Consider the following 25,876-nt stretch of genomic DNA (forward strand, 5'->3'; position numbering starts at 1 on the left):
TGAAAGGCTATTTTCTTCTCTCCCCATCCTTACTTAAACAGAGATTAAGCTGGCTTCTGGGCAGGAAGAACTTCCTTCTCAAAGACGCTTCACAGATATGAGATGCAGCTATCCGGGGACACCCTTAAGCAGAAAGAAATTAAGGACAGAAATGGCTGTGGAAACCTGACAAACCCAAGAGAGCAGTCGGGAGGGGACAGAGGCATGGCTAGGATGCAGCGGGGCGGGAGCTGAAACAGTGAGAGCGGCCTGGTGAGGAGAAAGGCTTTAACCTCAGGAGGATGCTGGCATGGTCAACAGTCTCCACTGACACACAGCTTCTGTTTCCAAGGCATCAGCTGGAGCCACCTTCTTCAAACAGATAATTTGGTATGAGGGTATACGAGTGCATACGTTAAATATGTGTAAATGTATTTCTTTTCCTAAAGGAAAGAAAAAATTTCCAGAACTTGAAATATAAAGCCAAGAGAAACTCGGGTTCTGTTTCTGGCTCTGCTCCAGAACAGCCTGATCTTAGGTAGGTTACTTTGTCTCTTTGTGCTTTACCTTCGCCAGTTATATAATGGGAAAAACAGTACCTTCCCTAACTTCAAAGGTTATTCTGATTATTTTAAAATAACATGAGGATGAAAAAGGCAATAATGATAAATAGTAATCCTTAGTTTGCACTTATGCAAAATCCTTCTGCAGATCTAAGTACTTGATTTCACATGAAATACAGGCATCGTTTGATGTTCATTTCTCGCAGCACAAGTGCCAGCTCAAGCATCCCTTGCCTCCTACTCCCAGGTGGCTGTTCCAGCCCGGCAGGGCCCTGACAGCTGTGCCGTACAACTGCGGTTATGCGGAGCAGGGAATGGGGCACGAAAGCCAACGGGGGAGACCATGGGAGGGGAGGAAGGACGATATCTAAGGCAACACCCCTGCCAAAACAAACATACATCAATCAAGTACGAAGGCTGGTATCAAAGCTATCAATTCGTGTTACGCCGTGGGTATATGAGAAATACAGCTGACTTCACTTGTATAACACGTTCCATCTGCCCTACGGCAACAAATTTGTTTCAAACCAGGAATAAATATTTCAACACAAATCTGAATAGGTCGCGGGGAGACATTTCACAATCCAGCAGAACTGACTTGCTAAAGACGTTGGAATCTGCATGATTGCTAGATTAATTTCACAGATTGCATAAAATTTACACATATAGAATGGTACAGCTTCTGTTACTGTTCTCCTTTAAGCATATTTTCAATATGATTAAAAACTTTCTTAAATCAGTCCCTGAAGTTGTCACAGCTCTGAGTACTGGTTTCAGCTGTTTTAATGACTCTGTACAAGTAAACTGTAAGACTGAGACTGATACCTTCACAAGGCACTTATTTACACAAATACTGTAGAAATGAGAATGGGAAAAGCAGCCTTTTAAAAAATGAATACAAAAAAGGTTTCTGTCAATCTGATTTACTCAAATCCTGAGTGTACCATGAAATCCTGTTAAATGAATGGCAAAAACCTCAAGTCCCGTTAAACAAACAGAAGCCTTTTTTGTGAAACAACTAAATAAAATTAAACTTGAGACTGACCCCTTCCTGACAGGTGTTCCTGCTTTAACACACCACAAAATACAAGCAGTCATAGCCAAGGTTTTCTGATGGCTCTTCTGGTTCCCAACTGGACGCCATCAAAGCATTTCTAGATGTCATTGAAGACACTGTGAAACATACCCACTTTTAATGCATACTTGTTTGGTCACCCAAAATTTAAGACACTCCCAATCACTAGTCTTCTGAAATTTTTTTGTCCATTGTTCTTGTGCTACTCTAAAAAGAAATCAGACTTTGCAATTCTATAAGCTCCATCAAAGTGAAAATGCATAACCAGGATAAAAATGAGGATTTACGATTGCCAACTGAAGGAGAACTCTACACTTTCAGCCTGCACTATGGTTTGGTGGTTGAGTTTTTTTGTTTTCCTTGCTCATTCCTTCTAACAATTATGCCTCTGAACAGGTACTGTCCTATTACTGTTTTAAGATAAGAGTTCCATTTCCCTGTCTATCCTTTCAAAAAGGAAATCCAAGTGCTCTATGATTTCTATGATGCTTACAAAATACACTTTCTATTTTTCCTCCTGAACTTCCCTTTGCTGCAAGATTTCAAATCCAGGAAAGGTCTGTCAGGAGGCCAGTTCACCGCAGTAATGTAGCAAGTTTGTCAAGTACCTGAACACATTTCTACCAAACTATTAAAATATAGCTACGTTACAGCTGTAAGCCAAAATTCAAACTTCAAAAGGGATTTGGAAGGACGTATTTCTCTAGAAGAAAAAAACTGCAGCTAACACCACCTACCTGATAACTATTTCATTTCATCATAATCTAGAATGAATGGAAAAGCCTGCCTCCCAATCTCATTTCAAGGGCTCAGTCCACGCAGGCCAGCATTGTACCAATAGCGCTTTTGGGAATAAGACACTGCTACTGACATAACCCATTACAATGATTACAAATAAATTAACACAGTGAAGAAATTCATGACATGCTTCTGGCATCGCTGTGGCACCGAACGTGTTAGGCTATTCGTCAGGTCCTGCTTAAGCAGAAACTGTAAATGACTAAAAGTGATCATTTCAATTCTTATACAGGCTGCTAGAAAAATCTCCAAATTTACCAGTTTATGCTTACCTAACAACTCACTCATAAATTAGCATGTAAGTGTGCAGGCATAAAATGAATGCGCCTTTGATGAACATTTAGGTGACAGATGATCTCAGCTAATTAAATATTTAGCTCTGCAACTCCCCCATAGTATAGGAAACTTCTGTTCCACAGCAAACATAACATGGTGACCACACAGCCAGACTCGTACTAAATGCAGGACTGTGCTCACTTCCACTCCCTACCCTCTGTAGTCTACTACAGATTATAATACTACACACTAGCTCAGTGTAGGATCAAGTTCAGCAGAGTTGGGAGAAGCTATTTGAGAGATACCTTTGGTACCTTATTTCACTTGGTCTATTCTGGAATATTCAGTGAAATTAAGGATTCACAATTTATGAGTTTCCCCTGTTAGCAAAATTCCATTATTATTGTCTTCATAACAGGTATCTTACACCCCAAGACTATTACGAAAACTTTCTCCCCACAGTAGAGCTTGATGGTTTCTGTTTTAATTAAAATAATAATATTTTGTTTAAAATCTCATTTAACTGACCTGTATAAAAGCAGGAAAAATAATGAGCTATACAGTTGAAATCTCAAATTAATTCAAAACCTTTCCCTTGATGTACTCTCTCCCACTGCCATTACACACTAACTATGTGATGGACAGAAGTCTCCTATTTAACCCTCCAAAGCTGAGCCAGGTTAGCCCATATTGTCCTCAGCACGCTCTCATTGCGAGGCCTGTGGACAGGATCCCTCCCAGAGCTCCTGGCACAGCGCTCAGGAGATGTGTAATGAATGCTTTTGGTTTACAGTCTACATTTATTTCACACACACCCCCATTTTTAGTTTGCTCCGAAGATGCTATGAATGGCTCCAGAGCTGGGAGTGCCTAACGTAGGTGTGTACAGTGCTCCGCTCACCCAAACCTATGTGTGGCGGTGGACACTTCCCAGCTTCATCTGCACAGCTAACAAGCGTGCGATTGATCTGCTGACAGCACTGATGAATGCAGGGAAGCTCAAGTTACTCTTCAGGGTCATTAAAAAACTTTTTCAAAAACCAGTTTAAATATATTCTGTATGTTCATCTATCACTGACTTCTGGTGGGTTTTCATGCTTTATTCTGCAGTAAGTTTTCACCAAGTTTTCTCTGCTTTCCCATAGCATTGCGGAGCAGCAGTGTCTGGACCTGCATTCAAAGGAAGTACATCGCTAAGTGCAATTCACTGAGGTTCAGTTAGCATCATCCATTTTGCCTTACTCACTGCAATTATATTTTCAGAGAATAGAAATGGAGGAAAACAGAACAGCAGTTAGAATATAACCAATTTGTATTTGCTGCAGTTTCGACGTCTAGCTTTCAGGAGTTCATGTCAGTGTGAACGTGGTATTTTCTCCACCCTTGGGGGTTATTTTGTCTGCTTTTTTTGCTGGGGGTATGGCTTTGGGTTTTGTTTCTTTTGGTTGGTGTTTTTTTTGTGCATGTGTTGTTCTAGTTTCGTTTTTTTAAACAGTAAAACCTCCCATGTCAAATGGACATATATGTAAAACCTGTACTTGTGTTTTATGACAACTGTACTAATTCATGGGGGTTTAAAGCTCTATTTCTGTGTCCCACAGCACTACTTTTAGAGTGAGTTAATGCTTTAATGGGAGAAACAGAACTATGAACCAAGCATCTTAGTGGCTCCATAGAGATGGTCCAGCTGTCTATAGCACATATCAGCTATGGATTCCTTCAGATACACGCAACCAGTTTGTGAACAGATTGATAGACAGGGCTCTGAACCATCACTCAGATAAATGGAAATATTTGGATTTGGCATAGAAAAAAAAAATCACTTTCACTGCTACAGCTCCAACACTCGTATTTCCTGTCCAAGTGTTACAAAAGTGAGAAGTCCTTTCATACAGGATGCAAGGATACCTTACCCTTCCTCAAACTATATATAGTTTTGAAGTCAATACAAATGTCTGGAACAAGAAATTTTATGCTAGTCTAAGAAAATATTTACAGGCCTGCAAGCAGTTTTTAAATAAGCCTCATGCCACCGGTCTACGGGAAGGCAAAAATCCAGGCCAAAGTCAAAAGCTGTCTAATGTCATCCACAGATACTTCAGAAATTTTTAGATGCCAAGAAACATATGTGCAATATTTTGTAGGCTCAAACTTTAAAATACATGCATAAAACTGTAGTGCTGAAACATTGAATCCAACTCACTGGAACCTTCAAATGAATTTAAAACAACTGGAACACAAATTCCCATTCAGTCTCAATGCAACTTGGTATCAGATGTCTTAGAAAAATAAGTCCTTCCTCAGACCTCTCAGAAAACATCAAATCTCTGTCTACTCTAAAGCAAGAAAAGAAAGCTTAATGCACAAGGAAAAAAAGGTAAGGCTATAGAAAGTCTTCACACTTCCTTATTTTAGTATCTTTCTTGCCCTTAGGGACTGAATTTCTAACTTCCCCCCTTTAAACATTATCTGTATAGTGAATGTTCTTCCATGAATCAATTTTGTATGGAAGTATACTGTACAAATTAACTGAAATAAGGTAAAACTCGTGTAAGTTAGATTTTAAGACCAATGAATATATTGATTTCCTTCGAATTATTCAATGTGTTATGAATGAATATCTTAGTATCCCAAAATAAAACATTGATAATCAAAACAGACTTCTGAGAAAGAAATGTATGGACTGTTTACATACATCTGATGATGTTCAGTATTTAGAAAGAGCCATACCTATTCTGATATTGAAAGCATAAAAACAAAAAAAAAATGCTGCAAATTTCTAACAGCTGGCATTAAAAGTCAGATTTCCTATCACAAACTCAGTCCTAATTAGAACAGCAACAAGGGAAAGTCTCTGCCATGCAAAAAAATAGACACAATACTCAGTCTCCCAACTCCAATGCTTAGGTATTAGTGTCCATAGCAACACAGAACTGTTAATTTCATTTATTAAATAGAGAACAGTGAAAATAATGAATGGTATACATCAACAACAGCTATTTCAATACATAAGGAAGGAACAATCCCAAACCTATCATGGAAAGCGAACAAAACTGCAATGTGACTGGGAAGAGTAACACCACAAAAAATTGAAGCTAAACGAAAAGACACAAAGAAAGACTCAGTATGGGTATACAGAAGTAGTTCTGGACTGAGGAACTCTAGTCTTTATATTTCATATAAGTGTCCTCATAACATTCTCAGGAATTCCCCTCACCTTAATCTGCCCTGTGACAACAGTAAGCTTTCTTGATTATATAACCAACACAAGTGTAAATAGACTTTTGGTACCAACTTCAATCTCTGTTTGCTTGAAGGCCTTTCCGCAGTACAATTACATTCATGGGACTCTTCATCAAGATTTTAGTGAATATACTATCATCATCTCCTGTTTGGGCAGCAACGATAGGAGTTACTTGGTCTTGAAAGCGCCAGCTTTGAAAAAAACTGGAATTGGTGTATAATCAGGAGTAACATGACCAGGAGCACTCTGACGCGATGCTTTCCTGTCTGCACTGCTTCCCCTGGATGCTCTATGAACTCTTTTTGTTTTTCAAGCACATGGTTTCTATTAGCCACAAAGCCAAAGGATCACCTCAGATCTGACTTCAAAACAGCCCTGAAGGCTACGGTCTTCAGAAATAATGGAGACATCTATAGCCAGGATGACACATGACAGGAGCTAGATGCCCAGTTACGAAACTTCACATTTGGAATTACAGAGTTAGTCACAGGTTCACAATTCAAACACATGAGGCCCTTACCTGAATTTGCCATTCATTTTATTAATAAAAATGACATAAGCCTTTCTCTGTAAGGAACACAAATTTAAAACCTTAATCCCCCATATCCATCCACATGCAGAGATTTTCTGAGCTCCTAACCTTTTTTATACTCCCAGTAGAAGATGCTCCAACAGCATAGCTGTGAAAGCAATAAAAAGAAACCAAATCACATAAAGAACATTTAGCGCACATATACAAAGATGAGCATAGACAGTCCTGAGTTCAGGCTCTGACTGCAGCGCCTGCAAGCCTGACCTGACGCAGCCGCCAGGCCAGCACGGTGCTGCCCCGCAGCTCTTGCTCCCTGGTTTGGGGGGAACGCGGCTACCGCTGTGCTGCTGCCCACAGCCTGCTCTGCTCCAGCCTCTGCAGGAGCTGCCGGACTTCTAACTAACATAATTCCAGCTGTTTGAAATGCTTTGTCTAAAAGTAATGCAAGTGTTCTTAGAAACAACTTATGACATTGTTAAAAACCAAACATTTTGTTTACCTACAGCTCTTAAGATTGTGCCAGATTGAAACATCATTAAGTGTTTTACCTGCAGATAGTGTCCTCTCTGAAGATACCCTGTATGCTATATTATAAAGAAAGGAGCCAGAAATCAATGTTAAGCAATGCATTGGATTTTCAGGACCACCGTATTTTCCAGATAAAGAAAAAATTTTACTGAAAAAGGCTCAAAAAGGATCAGTGATTAATGACCAACTCTGAAGAGCCAACATCTTTTAATCGTCTGTCTGGACTTTCAGTCTCCTCTGAGGAAGCCGAGTTCCATCGTGCTGAGCTACAAACGCAACTCAGGCAAGACTGCAAAGCAGCTGGGCTAACAGGGGGCTATTCTAAGTGTATGTCAGATGCCAAGAAGCTAAAGCTTTCTTTTTAAATTACATCAGTTCCAAAATCAAGAGGGTAAAATGTATTGGGAGAAAACCGTAATATAGGATCAGATTTTTGTCAGTAAGCTTAGCACATAGGACAGAAACAAGTGAGGCTTATTGAAAATATCTAATTAAGGAGCAAGAAAAAGACATGAAAGGTTTTCCATGATCTAAACACTTTTCTGCACAGATGGGCTTAATAGTACTGAACAGCCAGTAACAGACCTAATATTTATAAGCGATCTTCTGTTTTGCACTTAATGGTTCCAGTCCCAAGTCTGCCTCCTACTATGTCGGGAGTCCGCAGACAAAGACCCTTCTCACCATTACTGCACTGGGGACAGACAAAACCGGTGACGGGGTGGGAATTTATTAGTAGTAGCTGGCAGAACCTAGCAGTGCTTTATAACTGAACTTTGAAGCGTTCTTGTTCCTTTTAATCTTAACTCCATTCATTTCAACATTGTTAAAGAAAACTAGAGTAGAGCCACTCTAAAAATTAAATATAAGGAATGCTACTAGGGTAGTATCGCAGGAGAAAGGGGATTATGAGGAGCAGCGTTCTCTCAGCAAGCCTTGCAGCTCCAGCCTGCCCGGGGAGATACAGCTGTGGCATTTTGAAGCTAATGCCCTCTGTCAGGAGCTGCAGCAGGGGAGAAGCCTGTGCACAGCCATTTCTGCCACTCCTGCTCACTGCAAGGAGCCTTTAGCATGACAAGACAGGGAGAGGGGGATATCAATAAAGCTGATGTGAAAATAAATGTTTGAAAAAGCACAGGGACATAGACAAGTAGAACATCCACAAAACATGAATAGGGTTTTAGTTTTGCTTGGTAATGACTACAATGTGCAGTATCTTGGCTAATCCAGTCAGTATACTTTGTTGAGGAGAGTTACCGAACCACAAAGGAGAAACGCTTCCATGGTGGTGCAGTCTTAACTCACTGAAGCGTTAAGATTTACAGCACCCAGTCTTAAAATTTTTGGAGTGGGTGGAATAGTTATTAGAAGCCTATTAATACTACTACATCAGAAAGCCTGTTGATCTAGAATGCCCCCCAAAAGCGTACTGATATGTCAATCTGCCTTCCAGAGAGCTCCTAACCCATTTCTCATATCATCTGGGTTGTTAAATAGCAGTGTAGGATTTGTTTAGAATAATGCTGATATTGTATACATCGCACATGTATTACATTGCATATTGCAGCATCTGAAAAAAGACATAAAAAATAAAGACATAAAAGGTATAGCATCCTTGTCTGATCTCCATTTTGCCCTGTGATGAGGCAAAACAATTCCTTGCCTACTACCTTTTTTATTTACAGTCCAGTTTTCCACCAATGCATTCTAAGAGTGTCCCACTCTTGTGAGCCTTATCTACTTTTGTCTTGTGTCTATAAGGCATTCATAATAAAGCCCCAGTGTGCATTGTCACAACAGATATCTGCTAATTATGACACTGAGTTTTTTTATACAACAATATGAAAGTTAGACAATACTCAGCATTCCCAGTAAGCATAAAAAATGTATTTACTATATTTATATTACCCAAAGATATTTGCAGATCTTTAAACTCATAGAAGTGCATAAAACATACTAACTATAAGCAACTAATTTCCAGTAGATATGCAAATTAGCACCTCGAGAACTGCACATGATACAAGAACAGTGAATCACCTATTTACAGATACTGATTGGCCTAAAACATACATTTTCACTGTTACTCAAGATGGCACGAAACTGATTCTATTTCAGAAAACCAATGTTGCCTTTCTTCATTCTAGACCTTAAACTTTAATAAAGTATTTGCTGTGTAGTACTAGAAATATGCAGGACACTTCAAAGATGACAAAGATGCAGATCAGACAATTGTATCAAATGAATAAGCTAAAATATAAATTCACTCTACTTGAAGAATTGAGATCTAAGGATTCTAAAATATTTTTAGCCCTCTCAAACAAAGCACAGTTACAGCTCTAGCACTTCACAAACACACTAGTGCAATGTCAAGATAAAGATAAAATCCCATCTTGCATCCAAAAGGCTCTTATTTTAGATTCCAACAGATTTTTAAAAGAACTTTGCAAAGGTCCTTGTTCTCAGACCTCCAGGTCATAACACAGTACTAATTCCTAACGGCACAGCTCTCCAGTTACCTTGTACAGCTCTCCTATCAAGTGCGCTCCAAACAGCAGTTTGACAAAGCAATAGGGAATGTACTCATAAAAAACAAAGAGGTTTTTTGGTAAAAATAATATTTGAAATGTTTCTCCTTTTTCAAATAAACACGTTTGTTCTTATTTCATTTAACACAGTTTTTAGCATTTTGTGGGTTTGGTACATAACAGAAATTTTAAAACATTTCCCAACATTTCAATCTCAGTGCAAGTAAAACACTCCAATTTCATCTTCCTCATTAAATGTTTCTGTAAGAGAAAAAATTTACATGTACAGTTTTCCATCTAAGTAGGCTTTGCCTTCACAGCTAACATTTCATATTCAGACTCCAATTGCACATCAAAGCTTTACTTTTAAATCCAGTAAAGATGCAAGTTTAATCTCAGGAGACTATGATGTCTTAGAAGTTAGAACATTAAGCGCTGCTACCAACAAACTTTAAGAGATTCTGGTTTTGATATATCCCTTTCTAATGAGAATCACTGAACTGAAGTCACTCAACAAGCATTACCAGTTATCTTAGGTGACTTGCAAAACCTTCCACTGATTCTACAGAAATGAAGGCTTTCACTTGAATCTCTATATAGCCTTCTACACAAAGTGCTTTAATACTTTGTTTGCTCCCTGCACCAACTTTTTCTACTTTTTCTCCCCTGCATTAATCCACAATACTATCACCTTTCCCTCAGTTGCAACGACAGAAGAAATAGCCTTAGTTAGCACACATTTCCAAAATGTTATCACTAAGTATTTGTAGAAATGTGCACCCTGTGTCACAACCCTCTCCATAGTTAATTGATTTCCTATAACCAGAAAAAAAACCAAAACAAAACCAGGAATTTTTTTTAAACGTGCATTAAATTTCAGAAAGAAAGGCAACTGAAGGTTCAAGAAAATACACATTTGTCAATAGCTGGCCAAAAATCAAAAATATTTCATCATTAGGTCAGTACCTTAAAGAATTATTCTCACGAAAAATCCACGTTCTGTTTTCCTCCCTCTATTAGGTGCTCCACATATAATCTCTTCTAACAGAGATATGTATTTAGAAATCTCCGTGCACATCCATCTGTATCTCCTTCAGCAGTTCAGCATCTTCATTTTCTACAGCACCCTAAAATAATGTACTGGGAGGCACTGTATCGTCCTCTTGCACAAAATAGTTTTCTGTCTTGAAGTAAACTTTTTTTTTAAAGAGATATTAAGACCCTTAATTAATATTTCCCCCTGCCTTATAACATAGCGATGGTACATTAACTACATATAACACCTTATCTCTTCACTAAAAGGAAGATGTGCCTGACTGGCTCCCTATCATTTTAAGGGTACAAGTTTTAATCCTTGTGTGGATCAGTCCTGCCTCCATCTTTCAAGACAGGTCTGCCCCCTTGCAAAGGTTTGTAATTTCCCCTTTGCCATACATCCAAATCACCTGAAAAAATATATAGTGCATGTAAAGGAAAATGGCAGATCAAAAATGAAAGGCCAGCTCACTGTATACAGACTTAGCTGATCAGGTACTGCAAGCAGAACCCAGCTGAAGTAAATGCATTTCAATTAATATCAGATGCTGCTCTCTGGGGGAAAAAAGCAGTTCAAGCTAACAACTGAGAGTGAGCAGGGTTACAACTTTCCAAAATTAGCCTGACATGATCTAACTCAACTTCAGTGGGAGTTAGATTGGGCCATGTGCCCACAGCAACATGAGTCTTAACTGCTGTCTCTCAAAAGCAGTAGTTAAGTGAAAGTGTCTATTACTACCTTAATTAACTTGACCCAGCCACATGCGTTAATAATTACTTTTTTTTTTTTTTTAAATGGTAGCTGTCCTCAAAGTTTCCAAAGAATTCTGTGAGGACTTAAAGACAGACTTTTATGTACATATTTTATTTACATAGCAAGAAGGCTGGCAAAGAAAGGCCAGAATGATACACTGGAAAGATAACCCCTTCTATCAGTGTTTTAGAATAAAGAGCTACCCACTTCCTTCACTGTGTGAGGCCATTTCTTTATATCCAAATCTCAGTGCTCTTATTTAATGTAAGTTTCTAAATCCTCTAAAAATTGCACCCACCATTCGTTGCTATGAGGAGAAAACCCTACATCATTTCAACAATAATATGTACCAGTAATGCTCAATTGTTGCTGCCAGGGATTTTTTCCATATATCATGCAAATACATCACTTGTCATACAAAAATATATTCTTAACAGTCAGTTGCTGCAAGATTAATTTATTTGCAGTGCTAGGAATGCAGCCTTGAGGAAAAAAAAATAATTAAAAATGGCTTTGTTGCTTTCATCTTGATGTTATTTTAATGTGAATGTTTCATTACAGCAATATATCTATGACCAATGAGGGAGATCATTTACCTCTTTAGCTACTTAAATTCTATTTAAATAGCCATTATGAATGATTGTAGAACTAACGAATTTGTCTTCAAAGTAGTCTCAGAATTTAGGAAGCATTTTGTAGACGTAAGAGGCAGATACTTAACAAGTCTCAAAATAAATATTTGAGAAAGCCAGTAGAATGAACACACATCTCAAACCATTTCCCCAGGAAGCCATAGTTGGCCCTTTTTAGGTTGGGTTAACAAGTATATACACATACTGGCTGAAGTTAAGAATTTTTTTCCCTGTCAATTTTTTTGTGAAAATAGAAGATGGAAGAATAATGAATCTACCCATGAGTGATTTAGCAAAGCATAAGAAAGCATATTTTTCCCCAAAAGTGCAAGCTTAGGTTGAAGATGAGAGGTTGTTTTCGAACTTCTATATTTCAGTAGCTCCAAACTCCACAGGCAAATCTTCAGATCTGAAATAAACACAATGCTCCAACCTCTACTTCTCCTGGCATCAGGAAACAGCTATCTGAATCTTTGCATTTTTAATACCTGCAGACTGTGGGCTCTAGACTACACCCCATCCTACAGCATTTGCAAAATTCTAGCTGGAGGGACTAGAAACCAACAAGTAATCAAATCTGCCTGGATTATCTTTAGGATAGAAGAGAACAATATTATGACTACTCAGATGAATGATTGTTTTAAATTACCAGCTGCACATTAAGAAGCAGTACGGATTAAATTTAAGGCTTCAAGAACCTGTTTGTCCTCAATCTTGTTTTTCATTTTTATAAAAGTTTTGTTACAAGATAGGATAGATTTCTTACATTTATGCCCTGACCAAATATGAACTAAAAAAAAAAAAAAAAAAGTATTCCATTCTACACAGATATGGTTGCAAGATAAACATGTTTTGACATCCTAAAAGACAATAATGACATGAAAATTAAGTAAAATATTTAAGAGAAGAATTGCTGTATTTTACTACAACAATAACTTGTTTTATCTAATATATATTAAGATTTTAACTTACTTTTAGTCTTGAATCATTTATAGTCTAGCTAAATCTTTTGTCCTACAAAAAATTGCCACCAAAAGATTGTATAAAGTAATTTTTTTATTCCTCCGTTATTTTTCTGGATGGATTTAGCTCAAGAGCCTAGCAGTATTCTGCTGTTTACACACATCTTTCATATAGCTGCAAGGAAACATTTTTAAAAGAACACCTACAATTTTCCTTAATAATGAAGTTTTAAATTGACTGGCTTCATCAATAGTGTTTTCAGGTTCTGTTAGTTTGTAAACTACAGCTGAATTTCCACTTGTTATTCCAAGAACTTTTAATTCTTGGTGATTTTACTGGCAATAATCAGAAAAACATTTACAAATACTTAGTTAACGGTTGGCTGAATTAATCAGGCTTCACATAATTGACCATACACTAGTCATACCTGCTTTGAAGTTTACAGGATCATAAATTCAGTTCTAGGAGTCCACAGACCTCACTTTCCATCATTTAAGAACTATTCAATGTACAACGTTTTTAATGCCTTATCAAAAATATAGATGAAATAGTGCTCTTACAGTTCACAGGCTATAGCGAAATAACCTTCTGCAGAAGATTTCCTGTATGACTGTGACCTGTTCAATTTAATAATCTAAAAGATATGGTAATATAGATTGCCCCAGCCTGTGCAGCTAAGCTTACTAGTGTCCTTAAAGCATTCTGACAGCTTTAATAGAAAGGCTGGAAGAGTGCCCAGGTAAGGTATCTAGTAGGTGATTCAAAGCTTCCCAACAATTCCATAAAAACTGAACTCTGCCAAAGCAAGAATTCTGTCCTCAATGTTTGAGGCAGCAAAACTAAATCCTACAGCACCAAAATGGGTTCTAGGAGGAGTCGCCAGGGCTGGGAAAGGGACCGGGGAGACTCCAGTGCCTGGAACGGGGGTCAATAACTTTGCAGGGGTCTTTGTGCCGCAGCCTCCCTCTTTTTTCACCCTTTCAGCTTCCTAGAACATCCTCTACCCCATGGTGCAGTGGGCGTACGGGATTTACACTGCCAGGAGCAGACCCATCTCTGTCAGATGCAGCAGTAGAGCTTCACGAAGAAAACACCAGAGTGGCAAATGAGGCCATCCTTGCTGCTGGAATGGCCAATCTCCACCTCTTAACCTAGTCAAAGCAGACAGACAACTGTGCTAGGCAGCAATCTACTTTGCTTATGCTTATGCCTAAAGCCAAATTTGTGTATTATGAAAATAGAAGGTGACACAATAACACAAAGCAGTTTGAGTCAGTAGAAAAGTACACTGCAGCACTCAATTACAGCTGGGTGAATTAAGGACTGCGTTACACATTTAATCCCCAACCCCCCTTTGCAAGTCAAGGTAGATCTTTCAGTATTAAAAATTCCGCTTAAAAATTATTTGAAGATCTTATCACCCAATGACTGAATTACTTCAGCCTGCAATTTCTACCCTTGAAGAAGCAGGAGTACAAGTCATTTTGTAGGAACTTTGTCTTCCTGTCTAAATGCCCTGCACAGCACTAACTCCAGTCACATTTGGGGAGCCCAATCAGATGACTATTACCAAAGTCAAGTAGAGTCTGTACCACATTGCACAGTTCTGAGCTCAGACACTAATCCCAAATGGTGACTGTTTACTGTTTCTACAAATAATATTATCAGCCAAAAGGCACCATGTCTTATCAAGTCTCTTTACCCATTTATACCACACATGCGTTTTTTTATCGTGCCAAGCCCTCATTTTGACTAAATTCGCTTACAAAGACCCTATCCCAGCTCCTTTTGAAAGCATCGATATCCTCACTATCTTAGAGTAGAAGTCAGTTCAGATAATATCATTGCTAAACACAAACTATTCTTTTTGTATTCTATAGCTGTGAATACTATCCAGTTAAAAACATCTTCATTTCACAAAACACTTTTCATTGGTAAAGAACTCTCAACATACAGAAACAGTTGCACCTCCATTTACATATCTGCCTCTATTCAATTTCTTTCACAATTCTTATGTAGAAAAGGCTATCCAAGTGTTTAGATGAGGCCACTAACTCAGCTTTACAGGTTCTTAATTCTTGGAACACAGCATAACAGTGCATCTGCTAGTCATGATCTTGCTTCTGTAATAGGAGGCTAACGGGTCTGATCCCTTGATTTAGATCTGTATGCTATGTTGATTTTACAACAAATAACAGATAATCTAATCTGGAAAAAAAACTATGCTGCTCAAACTAGCACTCTTTGAACATTATGCCAAAGTTAATCTCTACCAGAGATATGCAAAAGAAAGAAGTCAGATTTCAAAGCACTGTAAGACTGCTGGAGAGGGAATCTCAACAGCCTGATAGAAGACCGGTTCTACCGCTCAAAGCTATCTGTGAACCATGACTCAATAGACAGGCCAGACTTTTCAAAGGTACCATAATGTTAATGAACTCAGTGGCCTGTTTTTAACAGAAGTTTGAATCCTTCTGAATATCCCCACAGGCTCCTGAAGTTGGGCATCCAGATACCAAAGCACCCAAGATTAGAGACCATTTTGGAAAACGTAATCTGCATTCAGCAGTTGCCTATATTAACGATTCTTTTGTAAGCATTTAACTTGTTCCTTGCAGAAGACTGGAATATATAAATGTGACAAACTTCATATGGAAAAGCTCTGTTTGTCATTTCTGTTGCATATAAATAGAAAGGTCAGAGGTTTCACATTTTACAGTACCATGAAAGAAGGACCTTTCTCTAAATTATTTGAACCATGGAATGACTGAGATGGAAACATCTGACTTACTGTAAGGTGTTGTATCGGTAGGGTCAGGAGGTGGAAAATTTTCTGTGAAGTTGACATTACACAAGTCCGTACTACAGCAGCAGAAGCGGTATGTTCCATTCTGAATCAAGGAAGGGGTGGTTGTAACTATACACTCCTCAAAGTGACACTCTTGTGGGTCTCCTATATGAGACCAGCAACCTGTGAAGAGGCGAATTAAAGAACTCTTTTTAAAGGAGGCATAAAATTAATTCTATCGAATGGACAATTAAACACATCTATAGAAATCCATACATAACCTAATTAAATGTTAACTGAATAGAGTGAAAACAGTTATCATTTGCTTGTCTGACTTCACTAGCACCTTTTAAACCAAAAACTGGAGAATTTCTTTCAGAATTTACCACAGCCAAGGAGAACAAATATGGGCAGCAATGAAGGCCAACATCAGAGATGTCCAGCTGTCGACTTCAACATGGCAAAACCCAAATTCTTGAGCCTTCTAAGCAGAAGTATGCCATTCCCCATTTCTCTGATACCACAGACAATATTACCACCCTCTGGCCCACAGTCCAGAAGAAATTGTGACCTAGTCCCCTCCTTTGAGCTACACCACAAGACTGCATTTACAGTTTGCTGCTTCTTGCATAGTTTCTAAAAATTCTCTCCTTCCTCATTGTCAATATCACTGGACTCTTCTACAGGATCGCAACTTATTTCTTGGTTAATGCAGGCCTTTTTTCCCCCTGCAGCAACTGTTCCTTCCCAAGTATGGTCAATGGCAGTTAAATGTCCTTTATGCACAAATGTACCAGATCAAACATGAAACAACACTGACTGCAACTGCACAGGATGGTTGTAAATACTGGTTTTCATTCAGCCTCATACCACATTAACTTGTATCCACATAACCAAGAGCAGAGTCCCTGAGAAGAGTAATCAAAACACGTCTCCAGCAACTGCAAGACCCTGCACCCCTCCCTACCATCATCACTTTCTCCTGAGAACAGCAGCAAACTGACAGTTAGTGACATGTGACAGTTTTGTGCTATAGCTGCAATTTCCTTTGTAAACAAGCATCCAATCAATACAAATATACATTTTTACTTAATGAGACACTTACTTTTAAATTTATGATTACATCGATACATATACCAAGATAAGCAATTTGCGTGTTTTTTCCTTCAACTGTGCATTGATCCCTTTGGTCTCTTCTAGAAGTCATTTATTTCAAACAAACTTTCTGTTCATATTTTCAATTGATAAGTGGGAAGTTTAAAATAATGCATTTGTAAAATGCATAAACAAAATGTCTCACTTTGCAGCTGTTACACTGAAACGCTACATACCTTGTTTTACAAGATGTATGTCTCCTTCTCGGGTTTTTTCCCAAAGTCCATAGCAGGTACTACCTTTCATACACAAAATTGTACCGTTCTCCTGGGAGATTCGGCTCTCACTAATTCCATGGTCCTGCTGATATGGGTCCTTAAATGCACATAGCCGCTCCTCACTCTGCGCAGCTTTAGACAAAGAAAGGAAAATATTTTTTGTCAGTGATTTTATGCATAAAATATTAGCTTTAGTAAAAGGATTATTAAGGTCTTCTGGAAATCTACATTCAAAACCATCCTGAATTATACATATCCATTTTGAAAAAATGGATAATGGATAATTTTTAACTCCAACAGTCAGAAATGGAAATGAGGTCTATCCCAAAGTTACTTTCATAAAGTGGACAAAAAAAACCTCAGCAGATGTTTCAAAATGAATGTGCAAATGTTTGAAGTTCACAGGTGCAGAATAAAAATTTCATTGCATAGTCTGCATCATTTGTCCTCAAGCATAAGTTACGCAACTGTTAGCTGGTTTCTTCAGCAACCACATGCGTTACTTAATTGTTTGCAGATCCTAAACCAAGATGATCTTTTTCAGACTGCTATCCAATCCAGCGCCTACCTAATTCAGAGGGGGTTTTTTCCACCCTCTTTCTATTGACCCATCTCTTTTTCTACATGTTATCCAGCCGTCGCACTGACATTTACTTCTTTCTGCTCAGCAACCCATCAGTTTCAGCTCTTTCACACTACTTCATTAATAACCACCAACAGAAATACTAACAGCAGAGTAAAACCCAACTGATTGACCAGCAGTTCTGGGAAACACTGCCTGTTAACAGAAGAAATGCTGTGTGTTAAAATCTCCCTGTGGAACGTCCAGCAGGAACATTATAAAACATACAATGAGAGCGCAAAAATAAATACCCATCATCACTGAAAAACGTTTGAGGTTTTTTATTAGAACAAAACCAAAGCCACCCACAAAAAGCATACTGGTTTTATAAGCCTATTTAATCAACAAACTTCAAAAATGTTTTACCCATATGACTGCTGCTTTTTTATTTATATCGCCTCAATGAAAAGACTCAACCATGCTGATATGCCTCTGTAATCTTTTCTTTACAAAGAGCAGAGTAAACACATTCAAACAATAAATTCTTCAGAAAGGCATGAAGTCCAAGATAAATAAATCCTACATTTGTAGCGAATATGATATTTAGAGTATTTCTGTTCTTCCCTTGAATGATTTTATAAAATGCATGGAAAGGCAGGTCTGCAATTACAAGGCACTTAATGAGTATTAGTCAGTAGTATAGCTCAGCAAACATCCAAGTGCAGGAAGAATTTGTACTATGTATCTCAACAACTAGATTTCATCCAGTTCTTTAAATTTCATGAAAGCATTGATAGCAAAAAGATGCGAGGTGGAGAAGATTGGTCTTTTGAGAAAACAGATTTTGAACTTAAAATAAAATTATAGCATACGTAATTGTAAATTATTAAAGGTACTGATATGTATAAAATATCTCTCCACTGAGGATTTTTTTTATTTATTTGATTATTCTGCAGCACTGGTCCCAAAGAAGCCACATTTCAGCAAGGCAGACTTACTGCAAAAATGCTGTTTCATTGTGTCACCAGCACAGATGATTGGGTAATAGAAAGACAAACCAAGAGACTCAGATACATGTCTCGCTTCTAAGACCGTTACTATTCATTAAGGAGTCAAAATTCAGAATTCTCTTATGCTGAGACAACCACAAATAGCTGCACCATCCAGAAGAGCAGTCTGTCAGTGACTCCCAGGTTAGTCTGTGGCAGCAGTAATTAAAATAGTACAACTCAACTTATTTTTTAGTAGTCTGGTAGGGTGCATACTATCAGTTGAGCTGCTTGTCAGCTTAGCGGCGGTAAAAGTCTCAGCTGAGGGGACGGGAGCTTCTTAAGCCACTGTAATTCAATCACTTGCAGCTCCACGTATTCCAATAAACCTGGCCAGCAGTCCATGCTTCTCACCCACCTCTCTGTACTCTGGTCAGCATACAATTAACACTTTACATCTGGAACTAGAGTTTTGAAGTGATAAATACATTTATTACAAAGCAGTGGCTTGATATTCAGAAACTCAGTTGCCCAAATTTCTGATCTTTTTTTTTTTTTTTTTCTTTCTAAATGAGCAGAAGTAGTCGAGTTACTGAGGACAAAAAGGTCACACATTAACAGCTAGCATATGCTGCCTCAAGCAGTACTTGCCAGTCACACGTAGTAGTTTTATTCTCAGGAACAGCTGAGTATGCCAGGCGTGAAGCATCTGTCCTGCATTCTCTGCTCCATGACATGGGACTGGCCAAGAAACAATGTTTGAAAGGACAGTACTCCACTGCCGTAAGAGAACTGGAGCTGACTAAGTTTTTGAAAATCAAAAGGAGAAAAAGTTACCACAGAACTAAAATTTTCAAGGGAGAACAGGACAGAATTATACGGCCTTGTGAAATACGACATATCTGCTCCTAGGAATGCTACGAAGCTTTTAAAATCAGTTGCATGTGATAGTCGAGTGGGACTAAGGTCATCTGAGATGTTGGTTGTTTACAGAATGCTCAAATTGCTGCAAGATAACCCCTTTCATAATTTGCTTTTATTGTGAAAAATAAACTAAAAAGAACAGAATTTATAAAACAGCCACACAGATTTGGTTTCCTTATCAAAAACTTGTGGTTAAAAAAAAAAAAAAAGTAATTCCAGGAAAGTCCACTTTTCTAATATCTCTATAGGTTAAAAAAAAAATAACAACAACAAAAGAATCTTTTTACCTCTGAACTAATAGAAGAAAAAGAAAAAACCCTTTTGTTCTTGCTTTCTACTCAGAAATATAGTTACATGTATCATGTCCGTGCTCCAGACGCATAAATTGCCTACTTTTCTGGTCTCTTCACCTTTTAGAAATCTCTTAAGGATCCAGGTTGAGAGGCAAGAACATGTAGAAGATACTTAAAAAAAGAAAAGTTGTTACCTGTCGTGCTAGATGCTGTCCAAACATACACTATAGAAAGTAACAGTTGCTACCAAAGGCTTTTCCAATTTAGAATACCTGCCCAGGGGATGAAGGGGCAAGCATGAGAATGTACAACACCCGCTGCTAGCAACCTGAGTGTCTATCAGTTTTGTAGCAAACTAATAGAAATGCAACTTAACTTGCCACAATTTGATGTCAGATGATCTCAGTGGGAAACTTTTCCAACAAAAAATAAAGGTTACTCACCCAACAAACTAGAGTTTTCATGCTGATCACTGCACATTCCAAATTCGATTATAACTTAGAGTAGTACAGCCCCTGTGGGAGCAGTACCCACTGCAATACTCTGCTGACCCCTGCCCCTTCCCTGATGGCATGGAACATCTGGAGAACGGGGGACACATAACAAAAGCTACTTTATTTTTCTCTACGGCCTCTGTAGGTTCATTGTTGAAGCTGTAATGCCGAAGAAAATTGGGTAGGGCATTCAGATGTCCAGAAACCATCTTGATGAACAACAGAACAGATGAGCCACTTCCATTTCTTTGCATGATTTTGGCACATTCCTGTTCTGGGAATCTGGCAGTAAGGTTTCCTTCTTCCATGCAGTGGAAGCTAGTCAGCTCTAAAAACACTTAGTATTGGAATATTTCTAAGTCAGGCCCTGAAAGCAACCTCCAGACTAGATGAGAGCATGCCTTAAACCTTTCCCAAAAGAAATGGAGATACTATTACAAAAACAAACAGAAGCACTGGAGTGCCTGTTCTAAACTTTACCTATTTCAAGAGAAACCTTATTCTTCAAGGTAAAATACCACTGCTCATTTGGATTTACATGTGTTCCTCATGGATGACCTTTTATGTCACTTTTCAGCCATCATGGGAGCCAACAGCTATGCACAGCACATTCAGGGCTGAAACACATCTACCTGTCCCTTGGGAGCTCTGCACTTGCCACATGAAAGGGCAGCCACTAACACTCTCTTCAGCAGCTTAGATGGAAACTACTCCAAAGCTGTTTCTTCCAAAACTCCATCCTTGGAGATATTCAAAAGCCACCTGGACATGGTCCTGGGGAACCAGCCCTAGGTGAACCTGCCGGAGCAGGGCATTGGACAAGATGACCTCCAGAGGTCCCTCAACTATTCTGTGACTCTTGCAGGACACAGGTCTCAAGGTACTCAGTATAGAGCAACCAGACAGAAAAACGATATTCCTCAGTGGGTCTACCTACTTCTTTTGTCTCCAAGGCAGGTGAAATGGTAGAACTACTGGATTCTCTTGTGTCTTCAAGTTCAAATAGATTCAAACCCAAGGAAATACCCTAATATTAAGATCTTTATTAAACAGCAAGAGTAATTAAAATAAACAACTTATTCTATGAAGACTGAGGCTCTTGAACTGATCCACTTGATATATCCAGTTCATTTGCTGCCTATGTTGGAAAAATGAAGGGCAAAGCCCCTGCAGACAGATGCGCTCTAAGGACCCATGAACAGTTCACCGCGCAGCGCTCCTTTCTTTACAGATGTTTCAGACCCAAGACGCACCAGCAGTGTATCCTCAAATCAGCAAAATGCAGAAGCCATTTACAGATCAAGCTATACAGTGTGTTTGCCCAGACATGAAATGTCCCAGCATACAAACAACATCAAGACCTAGCACCAAAATAAGTGGCAGCACAGGTTTCACAGGGCAGCCACCACATGGCTGAAGTAACCTTCCAGGGCCCTGCTCTTACTAAAAGAAATCATGTTATTTCAACTCTCGTACAGGCAAAGGCAAGCTATCCATCAAGCTATCCATCTCATTACTCCTGCACAAATTAAGCATCACAAAAATAACTGCAGTAAAATCATTAAAATTAATTTGGATTGCAGTTTCTCTATAAATGTGCAAGTCTATAATAACTCTTTCATCATTACGTCTAAGGCACAACAAACAGAAAAAACTGCCAAAGATGCATGTATTCCCCCCCAAGGATTATAAATCTACTGAATCAAATGAGAAACTTTTTTTTATATGGAAATTGTGACTACGAAAAGGAGAAAGTCACATTAAAGGCTACCTCCAAAACTGGAAAATATCTATTTATTCTTTCACAATATGTAAGAAGTAAGAGAAGGGCTTTTGGTACTTTTATTATCTTTATAAGGTGAATTTTACAGTAAACTATATTTGCTCATTATGTAGAACTCATTATACATTCAGGTCTTTTCTAATTCACCTTTAATGAAAGACTGAGAGATTTTGAAACAAGCAAATGGCAACTGAATGCTTACATGTCATACACCACTGAAAATTTTGCTACTACAGACAACTGTAGTAGCAGCAGAGAGGCTGACATTGAAAAGGACAAAAAGTAAAACCTGAATAACAAATCATGAAGGTTTTATAATGAAATGCCTATTTTCCATTCCTCTTGAATTTGTGTACCAGACAAACTATGTCAAAATAATTCAATAAAAATAATAAAATGAACTCAAAACTTCCATTCCCTCATCCAGCAGAGATTTCCAACAAAGACAAGAAGGAAAGGCACCACTCCCTGAAGTTCTACCACAGGAAAAACCAGTGAGAGTGGGACAAGCTCTTCACTTCCCTATCATAAACCAGAAAAAGACCAAAATGAGTTCTGTTGCTTTCCAGCCTATTTTACACCTCTATTTATATTAAAAATACACTTTATGGTCCAGTTTAAAAAATATGACTAAAACATTAGCAGCATTACAATTGAGTATGGGTGCTTCAAGAAGTAATCTAAGAAACATTAAATGTTCTTAGCTTTCCTGCTTGGCTGCCATTACTGGTGCATCTGATCACCACATGCACATTAACAGACTTAACTTGAAGCAGATTGTGAAACCTTATTGTCATATTCTGAAAGGAGAATGGGGAAATAGGCTACATTAAATTACTTTCCTGAAATCATAAAGGAACTGGGAATTGCCCACAGTTTCCCAAGTCCATCCTGTGGGTCACTCTTACTGACACTGTGCTCTGCAGGGCATGGAGTTCATCCCCGTGCCACCACACAGCCTCAAGAAAAGCACCAGGGCTTCAGGAATTTCCCTTTGGCATACGACTCAGGTTTTGATAAAATTACAATCTTAGCATTTATCAGTTCTACTACCAACAAAAAAAGCTGAAAAAACCCCAAATTATTTTAGGAGTAATACTATATTGGTTTTCAATATTTTCTCCCCGTAATCATACTGACATTTCCAACTGCTCAGGAACAGAGAAGTGATTCACACAAATACGTGAATTCTGGATGTAGTGGTTCGCTACAAAAACACCCTGAGACATAGTATTTGAATATTTGCCTTCATTCCCCACTAAAGATATTTCTGGACAGCAAAGATCAAAATAAAATTACAAGTGCATTTACTGTGTCAGAAATCTTGTGTGCTATGAATATACGACTCATCCATACTAGGATGAGTTTAAACAAATGGACATGCTGTTATTGCTTTTAATATACTAATTCTTTCACAATCATTTTGTGTTCTAGGAAAACATAATTACTTAAAACAATTACAACAGAAATACCAAAAGTTACAGGAATCCAACTGCAAATCCTTAGGAACATGAGTCATGTTTTCATTAATAGCATAGGAAGTCAGTTCCATTAGTATTTAATCGACACTTCCTGACTTACATCTATTCAATGCAGTACATGGAATTTGCATCAAGTGCAAAGGAAGGGGGAAAGGAAGGAAAAAAAAGACTCAAATGTTACTCAAGTGCTACAAAGAATTATTCTACTCCATGTTCCAATTGTCAGGATTACAAGCAAACAAACAAGCAAACATTTGCCATTTTACAATTAATGCCAGGCAATACATTTTGTGATGCAACAGTCATGAACAAAAGAATCTGTGATAACAGTCAGACGATCAGCTTGCCCGTAACCTACAAGAACAAACTTGCTAACATCACAGACCACATACATCAGTACCATGTTGGCAATTATGTCCAACTGACTTCATGACCACATAGGTAAAGACATGAAAAAAAGCCAAAAAATGAAAAAGGTTTCTGAGCTTTTGTTTGCCTGTAATAGGATTTCTTTAAATACAGGCCACCATACATTCAACTGGGAACCTCATTAGGCTGCAACAGATTTTTAGAAAAGATTAAGGTTTTTTTTCCTGTAACTTGTCCTTTGAATTAGTGAGATTTTCATCAGAACAGACATAGACACAAAACCTGTTTTCTTTTGGCCCTGTCAGCTCTCTATGGAGGTTTTTTATTTACACAATACAGGGAAACATCATCACCCTTGAGGCAGGGTTACGAGATAGCACGTGTCTTCATAATGCAAACTATTAAAATGAAGGCGATTAAAGTAATGTACATCAGGAGGCTCCTTTGAGTATGTCCTTTCAACTACTGATAGCTGAATTCTGGCGTGATGTACAGAGAAGCAGAATCTTGAAGAAATCATCACTCAGCAAGCACTCTACTGTTGCTTTTTTCATCTTTTTCTCCTCAGAGGTTTTAATTACAAATATTTCTAAATGTGTACACACTTATATAAAAACGTATCACAAACAGATGTCTTCTGAAATAAGTCATCCTACAGACAGACCATCCTTAATACTAACTTAGGAGTGGGAGGTAAAAAGCTAAACTGCTGGTAATCTTCCATGTATTTACACTTCCAGCACTTTGGCTTTGTAGCATGTTTGACCAACTGCACAGCAGAGATCAGCGCTGACTGGTCGGGAAGAGAAATAAATTGGCTGTTTAAGGATTCGGCATGGGAGCATGAAGGTCTAAACTAACCAGAAATGGCCCAGGGACTGTTTGAGCAAGAGGTCAGGAGCAGCACAGTGCAACACACAGCCAGGGAGCACTCGGTTGGGCTGACAGCATTGCCTACTGCTTCACAGCAAACTTCTATGCTAGAAGTCCTCCAGGTGGGCTCCATGAATGCCATCATTAGATCAATATTTTAAAGACATGAATGAGAAAGAATGGAAATTTGCATGAGAGAATACAGCAGGAACTTCCAGGAGGGAAGCAGGAAAGTGAAGAAAAAATGCTTCAGAAATTTACACCAGTAGTGTAAATTTTCTAACAAAAAGAGAGGAAATAAACCTCATAATCATTAACGCTCCTCCTATATTTTGTAGGACATACTATGTACCTCAAAGTACACTGCAAAATATATTTTGACAATAAACCCCTTACAGTATATACTGAATGTTAAAACCTGGAATAATCTGTGCACAGTACTGCATGTCCTTAGCCTTCATTGATGAAAATTATTTTGGTTTTGTCTGCTTTTGCTGTGCAACAACGCAGTTTCAACTGCTGGCAATTACACAGAGCCAGGCTTTGATTGAGAACTAGTGCCAAAGCTACAATGATTGCTAGTACTGATATCCATTTCAAAGTGATGAAGTGACTGCACATGCAGGTGCCTAAATCATTCATGTTCATTATGGGACCCTTCTCCAGCATGAGACTAGAAAATTCAAGTGTCTTTTTTTCTGTATGTGGATATACTTTAGTCTTTCCTTCTTAATCTAACCTTTACGTAAGCAAGTAAATTTGAAATCTCTTTTCTCCCCTTACTTCCTTTCTAACACAGTGTTGTCTGCTGATAAACACTACCAGCAGTGACAGAGACACCAACCTTTTCCTGTTGTGTATTCTTCAACAGTACTTGGGTATGTTGGTGTTTCAGCTTCATTCTGAAGTACCAGTGGTCTGTTAGCACTAAATGAATAAAATAGAACTAGATTGTGTGGCAGCTGTGTTGTATCTCGCATGCTGTGCACGAGGATCACACTTCGCTTCCCACCCAGGCACTGCTTGCACCACTGCGGTACACG

General features: G+C 38.3%; 1 protein-coding gene across 1 annotated transcript in view; it reads right to left on the reverse strand.

Moving 5' to 3' along the window:
• Nucleotides 1-25,876, reverse strand: part of BMPR2 (bone morphogenetic protein receptor type 2) — a 104,759-nt gene that overhangs the window by 32,588 nt on the left and 46,295 nt on the right. Inside the window, exons 2-3 of the mRNA XM_035899100.1 lie at nucleotides 17,024-17,197; nucleotides 15,696-15,875 (exon numbers count right to left, since the gene is read on the reverse strand). Of these exons, the coding sequence (XP_035754993.1) occupies nucleotides 15,696-15,875; nucleotides 17,024-17,197 (354 nt within the window). The remainder of the gene's footprint in view (nucleotides 1-15,695; nucleotides 15,876-17,023; nucleotides 17,198-25,876) is intronic.

Source organism: Egretta garzetta, unplaced genomic scaffold (genome assembly GCF_000687185.1).
Source record: "Egretta garzetta isolate BGI_Z169 unplaced genomic scaffold, ASM68718v1 scaffold297, whole genome shotgun sequence".
Lineage (NCBI taxonomy): Eukaryota > Metazoa > Chordata > Aves > Pelecaniformes > Ardeidae > Egretta > Egretta garzetta.